This window comes from Temnothorax curvispinosus, unplaced genomic scaffold (assembly GCF_003070985.1).
Source record: "Temnothorax curvispinosus isolate PA1 unplaced genomic scaffold, ASM307098v1 QBEX01010474.1, whole genome shotgun sequence".
Taxonomy (NCBI): Eukaryota; Metazoa; Arthropoda; class Insecta; order Hymenoptera; family Formicidae; genus Temnothorax; species Temnothorax curvispinosus.
This window is the reverse complement of record NW_020220254.1, coordinates 1-7,119: the sequence shown is the minus strand read 5'-3', so window position 1 is coordinate 7,119 and position 7,119 is coordinate 1. Positions and strand designations below refer to the sequence as shown.

General features: G+C 33.2%; 2 protein-coding genes across 2 annotated transcripts; both read right to left on the bottom strand.

Annotated features, from left to right (window-relative positions):
* Positions 1-426: 426 nt before the first annotated feature.
* Positions 427-2,007, bottom strand: LOC112460382 (solute carrier family 2, facilitated glucose transporter member 8-like). The gene has a single exon (XM_025025032.1). It carries the CDS (start codon positions 1,779-1,781, stop codon positions 1,440-1,442), a length of 342 nt encoding a protein of 113 aa, XP_024880800.1. The 5' UTR covers positions 1,782-2,007; the 3' UTR covers positions 427-1,439.
* A 783-nt stretch (positions 2,008-2,790) lies between these two features.
* Positions 2,791-7,095, bottom strand: LOC112460381 (facilitated trehalose transporter Tret1-like; the record flags this gene model as incomplete). Its single annotated transcript, XM_025025031.1, has 4 exons — positions 2,791-3,339; positions 5,128-5,436; positions 6,306-6,578; positions 6,919-7,095. Coding segments are annotated over 4 exons (1,182 nt in total), but the record flags the coding sequence as incomplete, so codon positions are not given.
* Between the last annotated feature and the right edge of the window lie 24 nt (positions 7,096-7,119).

Sequence of the window (7,119 nt, the reverse complement as noted above, 5' to 3'; positions counted from 1 at the left end):
TTTTACTCAAAATCTCGTTAAAATGCTAGACTGGTGAATACACTCAGAATTTCAGCAAAGAATATCTTCGCTTCTTCCCGCTTGAACCCTCAGTACGCGCTTCTTAAACTCGAATATAAATTCCTCAAGTATTTGAGAAGTTTCGAAATAAAAGTCATCGAAGTCGTAGACGTATCAGCATCCTCAGATTGTTCAATGACATAACTTAGATAATTAATGTGAATTAACTAATAATACAATGTTTATGTATTATTTCTTAAGATTAATTTGTTCAAGTAATTATAATAATTTATATTATATGTAAATTATGTAAAAATTATGTCTTTTCTAGATAATTAAATATATCGATAACCGTTTTGTTGTTGTCAAGATTTTACTAAAAAATATTTATAGTTATAATAAAGTTACTTTATATTTCTCCTTCCCTCTTTCTTTTTTTCACGTAATTTCATCAATTTATTGGCGTTTTAAAAATATCAAATTTAAACGATACTCGACATCCTTTTAAATTTCGATATATTTGCGGTTGTTGTTAATAATTACGTTTTTCTTTTTCCATGCAGACGTATTACAAAATGACTGGTCTCTAATCCGTGAATAAAAAATACGCCGAAAAATTAATCTTTTTTGTTTTTTATTTTACTTTTACACGCCACGTCTAACACACGCAATACTAAATCTTGATAAAATACAAGCAAAAGAATCTTATTGTTGCCCCACGTTTCCTAATTACGGATCAAATAGGAACTTGCTTGAAAACGTAGGAAAGTTTACTGGCACGTCACACTTTTTTTACGCTAGAAAACGAAGCTTATATATATGTGCATACAATAATACGTAACGAAGTATCGCAAGCGTATTTATAAATATGCATGGTATGACTTGCATTATATACACTTGCATTATATAATTGCTATGAACCGTGTTAGTCATTGTGCAAAGGTTTTTGAAAAACAAGTATTCTTGGTTCCATGCGTAGAAAGTAACAAAATTATCTCTGCGTACAACATGTGATATATAAACAAAAATAGAATAGAATCTCCGTTTTACTCTTTCTAAATTTTCATTTATCGTTCACTTCATTTAAATCATCGAATCATTGTTCGTTAATTGATCCGTTTTCCGTTTTCCTTTTTATGATTCAAGCAATATTAGTAACAAAAGACTAAACAATGGTCCAAGCTCATCAAAGACATTCCTTTTTTACCTATATATTATACTTGTATAAATTTAACAGTAGTATAGGCACATATATATTATCCGCATTTCTCTGCTTGATTCTTTTTCACTGTATAATAATAGCAAATCCCTAAATATGTTATAAAACTTTACCCTACGTATTTTTTACAAATATCTAATCACTTCAAAGTGTCTCGCGAATTCATCAGGTATTCAACGTATACCATTCGTCAGGATGATCGGACGCGAGCGTTCTCTCTTCACTTCTTTGTCCTATTTTCGACGTATATAGTTGAAGTCACTCCATTAAGTTTATCTTGGATTTGCTGAAGAATCTTGCCTTTTGTTTCGGGCAACACCGATACCGTGAAAAAGATACTAATGATGCAGAAAACTCCAAATATCCAGATCATGTACTTGAACGCTTCTTCAAGATTGATGGAGAACTTGGTCATGATAAAGCTCAAAACTTTGCTAAGGAAAACAGTCATAGTAGAAACTTTAGCCTTGATGTTCGAAACGAACATCTCACCCATCAATGCCCACGGAATCGGACCCCAGCCTACGCTGTACATGGCAATGTAGACGATAAGCGCGACCATCGGCAACCAGGATATCTGCTCTATCACGTCATCCGCATGCTGTACCTCCTTCAGATAGAAATACAAACCCAAAACACACTGCAAAATAAATTACACGACGATGCTCGCAAAGTCCGAGCTTCTATTTAATCAAATTCAAATAAAGAATCTGATAAAAGTAAAAATTTTTCTTAATAATATTAAGTAGTATCTGATCTAAAATTTAATAGCATTACGTGTTTATTAATTAAACGCGATTTTAAAGATAATCGCACAGCTTGAAATAAAATGTATCTTTATAATTTTTAATAATATTAATATAAATTCCTTAAAGTGTCTTTAAAAACCACAACGCATGTCCACTCTAACAAACTGCTCATGTTCATCATTTTCTGTCGCAAGGCGAAATTGTAACCCGTTCCGTGAAACAGCAAACAAACGCAACGAGAAACTACATTTTGCGTTTATCGCTTCATGAATATACTAATTTTGAATACACTTGTCATGCAAATTTCTGAATGTATCTGCTTTTTATCAAAAGAGCAGTACAAACTTTCTAAACGTTTCAATGTTCACGATATACGTGGGTAGTCTGAAAAATTTTGAGCCTCAAACAGTATTTTTTTCAGACTACCCTCGTATTTATAAATACTAGTTCATAATATAATCTTAATATTTTTCTGTAATATATACCTATATATTTTTCCTAAATTAAATACTATTAATTCTTGTACCTCTATTTGACGCAATTATTATTATTATTGACGCTATTATTATTAATTTCTGCTATTAATTATCTTTCTCAGTGAGCCAGTATAATTATTAAAAACAAAAGAAGACTTGCGGAGATTCTCTTCAATTAAAATTCTAATTTCGCATTCGTGGACCGTCGTCATTGCGTGGAACTATCACTACAGCGGTGAGACTATCTCACTATTTTCTCTTGATGTCGTTGCACGCGCGATAATACGTGATTGTCGAGTTACTCTGCTTCATTCTTCTCCGCAGTAAATAATATCAAATCTCTAGATATGTTATAAAACTTTATGCCACGTATTTTTTATAAATATACAATTTCTTTTTAAGTGTTTCGCAAATTCATCAGGTGTTTAGCGTACACCATTCGTCAGGATAATCGGACGCGAATGTTTCCTATTCACGTCTTCGTTCCTTTCTCGACATTTATAGTCACTCCATTGAGTTCGTCCTGGATTTGTTGAAGTGTCTTGCCTTTCGTTTCGGGCAAGAACAATACCGTGAAAAAGATACTAAGGAAGCAGAATCCTGCGAACATCCAAAAGGTCGCATACATGCCATGGAATGCCTTATCGAGATTGCTAGAGAACTTGGTGGTGACAAAGGCCAAGAACCAGCAGACGAAAACCGTTATACTGGAAGCATTAGCCTTTACGTTCGAGGCGAACATCTCGCCCGTCATTGCCCATGGAATTGCACCCCAGCCTACGCTGAATGTGATAATGAAGATGATGAGTGAGACCACCGGCAACCAGGATATCTGCTTTACCACGTCGTCCGCGTGCTGTACTTCCTTCAGGTAGAAATATAAGCCCAGGGCAAACTACAAAATAAATGCCTGCTTACACGACAAACTCGTAATAAACACTGTTAAATTCATAGGGTTAAATTGAACTCAATTTTGAGTAATTTTTAACTATTCCATAGGTCGCCACTGCTCCTACTCAATATGTAGTTAATTTAACTAAAACAATGTTAATTTGACTAAACCAATGGAGTTAAAATAATCCTATTTTGTTTCAAATTAATAAATTTTGACGCACATGGTAGTTAAAAATAACAAAATAAATATAACTCATGGTATTGGTTTAAATTTCATCCTCCAACCTTTAACAGCTTAGTGAAAGACTTTTGCACTTAAAATCAAAATTTGCATAACAAGAAATTCAGTGTATTCTCACAATTGTTAAAATCATTAAACTCCCAGAGTATACAAAGATATCTTCCAAAGTACCTAATAACAACAAAAAAAACACTTCGGGTTTCAAAAGATCCTAAACGAAAGAATTTTTTCAACTCGTTTCTGCGTGTGTTATCGTCGCGCGTCTGCCTACTGTCGCGCACAAATTATGTAATCGTTCACGGTCCGATGTATTCCATCGCATTCAATCGGAAAACGTAATAATGACCCGTACATATAATTATGCTCTACCTTCCTCGTCTCGCATTGCAATGTACATCCGCGTGATTCGCTGTTATTACATTTCCTACATCAGGCAGACATTATCGAAGACGAGGACTTTACCGTGTCGCGCGTTTATCTTTATCCGATTTACAGAGAAAATCGTGACTCGATCCTCTTTGTCAGGTAATTAAGTCGTTTGCGTCGAGAATGATTTCCTCGAAGGTGAGATAAGTGATAAAATAAGGAGTCATTAAATGCCGTAATTTGCGGCATTAGTAGCAAGTGTAATTATGAGTGCCGATCGTAAACGCACGACCAGAAAATGCATTTAACGATCAGCATGCTATCAGTGAATATGAGAATTAATCGGCACGCGAAAATTCACGCTAAATATGTACAAGTTATTGTCAAAAAAATATTTATAGAATATAACTAGTAGAGTCAGTATTAGATTAATATACATTACAAAATTTAATTCTTCTCTAATTTATCTCATTAACGCCACGATTACGATGCTTGCAAAATAAGCTTCTGTTTAATCAAATTTAAATAAAGAATCTAATAAAAATTACAATTTTTTATAGTAATATTAAATATCTGATTTAAAATTTAATTAAAATTTGATAATCAATTTGCTGTTTATCAAACAAAAAAATAGTACGAGAACATTACAAAAGCTTCAATGCAAGACATATTGAACACTAGTCATATAGATATTAATACGTTTCAAACTATCATGCTTTAAAACTAAGTGTACATTGTATAATTAGTATTAACTCTATTATCGGTTATGCAATGTTTTATAAATAATTGCAACTAGTTTCTTAGAAATATAAGGCTCGACATGATGGAACAAGCGTATACTTTCTATAGTAATATATTTCTAATATTTCTTTATATACGATATTCTCTCTTGTATATTTCTTCTAAATATCTAAATTGAATACTACCATGGCAGTTGTTGTGCCTATATTTAAAGTAAAACTTTAAATATAATTGATTTCTACTGATAATTATCTTTGTCAATGAGGCAATATGTACGCAGTATCAATAACAAAATAAGATATAATATAACGAGGTTCTCATAATTAAGTTAAATTACATCCCAGATTAAAATCAAATCAATTTATTCTTATTTTCATGAGTATAATTATTCTAATTCATTGTTGATCAATTTCAAATCTAAAAACAGAAGCAATTACTCACCAAACTGATTGTCTCTCCAATGCCGGAGAAAACGAGAAGTATCTTTCTACCTGACCTATCAACAACCACGGGTGTCACTATTGACGCTAACACCTGCACGACTCCAATGACAATCGGCGCTATCTCCATTGGGACGAGACCTCCAGCAGCTATAAAGATATTTTGCATGTAGTACTGCACCACGGTGATACCGGTAAATTGCTGGAAGGAAACCATGAGACATGTGTAGACCAACGCCTTGAAGTTCGCTTTCACTTTGAACAGTTCCGAGATACTGGCTTGATTCTTGAAAGCCTCGTCAAGTATCACCTGAAAAATCGAAAGCGAAACGAATTTATTAAGCAATAAATATAAAAATTGGAGTGCGTAACAATTTGCCTAAAATATTCTGAAATAAATAGGATAATAAAACGACCAAATTATTATTAAAAAATAAACTTTTAATTAACACTGAAGCAAATTTGCTGTCCATTTATAGTCGGGTCTTGTAATTCCTCAAAATTGTATTCAATGTTAATTTCTTTTGCAATAATATTTTATTTTGTGACTGTTCCAACGCTGAAGCAATAGCTATTTTTTCTCGTGTAATATATAGTTGCGTGCAACCTGCAGTTCTGCGAGACTTTGCACGTCAATTATAACTATCCCTCATTGTTGTTTAAGATCAACTAGGAACGGCCTTAGCCGCGACCTCGTTTGTCTAACGTGATCTGACGGACAATATGTACTCGGATGTGATTATCAACGATCGAGTACATGTTCGTAACAGTGCAGTCGCTCGAGATATCAACGATACTATAAACAGACACGTTGCAATTAGAAATTTATTAGAATAGTTTATATCGATCATATATTTTCCGGACAGAGTTTTTCAGAAAACTAAATATTCCAACAACTAGAATTTCTTAACAAAGATGACCCAAAGAGAGGGTCGAAACGTACGCGAGTCCTTATATATTTAATTGTAATGATAGAGATTGTGCAAGAACAAATGCGCTTGACTCTTATTGCCAAACTACAAAATATATTTATTCTTAACAAAGAATTTGTAGAAGTTCAACTAAGAGTTGAATTATGTTTCTTTACTACTAAAAATTTTAAAATTTTGGGATTTTTTTAGAGCAGAGGTTTTATAAGAAAAAAATATAGTTATTAATTATTACTTTATGCTGACTTACCTGTATTTCATCGGCCTCCTTCTCGACAGCTGCTTCAGGTTTACTTCGGAGCTTCGCTAGAGATGTGATTGCCTCATCTCTGTGGCCTTGACTGAGAAGGTAGTACGGAGATTCCGGCATCATTATGAAGCAGACGAAAAAGATCACCGGCAGGATGGCACATAGGATCCACAAGACCACGTAGCTAACGAATGGCCCAATAGAATAGGAATATAGGATACCGATCGATTCAAAGAGCGGGAGAAAAGAGCCTAACGCTCCCCTGATAGGCGTCTGAAAAGATATAACAATCGTTATATATCAACTGTTAGTTCGTTATTATATAACGAACAATATAATTATTTTAATATTTCTTAACAAACAAAGACTTGAAATAGTATCATTATTTATTCCAGTTATTTTCATGGATCCTACGAAACAAGATAAATCTTTCTTAAATCGTTTGAAAACCCAGCAAAAAATATTTATGAACAAATTGATTAGACGATACAATAATTTATATACATTAAATTAAGTACCAAATAAAGGACATATTTTACACAAAAAAAAAAACAAAAAAACACGATACCTTAAATACTATGCGTAAAAATGTTTGTACACTCATTCAAAATACCTCAGCGATTTCCCCACAATACATAGGAAGGATTGTAAACGTGATAGCTATATTCAATCCAAATATAAATCTAGCGACATAAAGCTGTGCGATGTGATGTGCAGTGGCGACGAGTGTCCACCCAATTATAAACGGCACCATAGAAGATAGCAATGTTCGTTTACGGCCCCATCTATAGAAACAGAAAAAAATCAACTTTTC

Excerpts from the sequence above, each read along its gene's own strand:
- LOC112460382 (XM_025025032.1), bottom strand. The coding sequence starts at position 1,781 with ATGGTCGCGCTTATCGTCTACATTGCCATGTACAGCGTAGGCTGGGGT.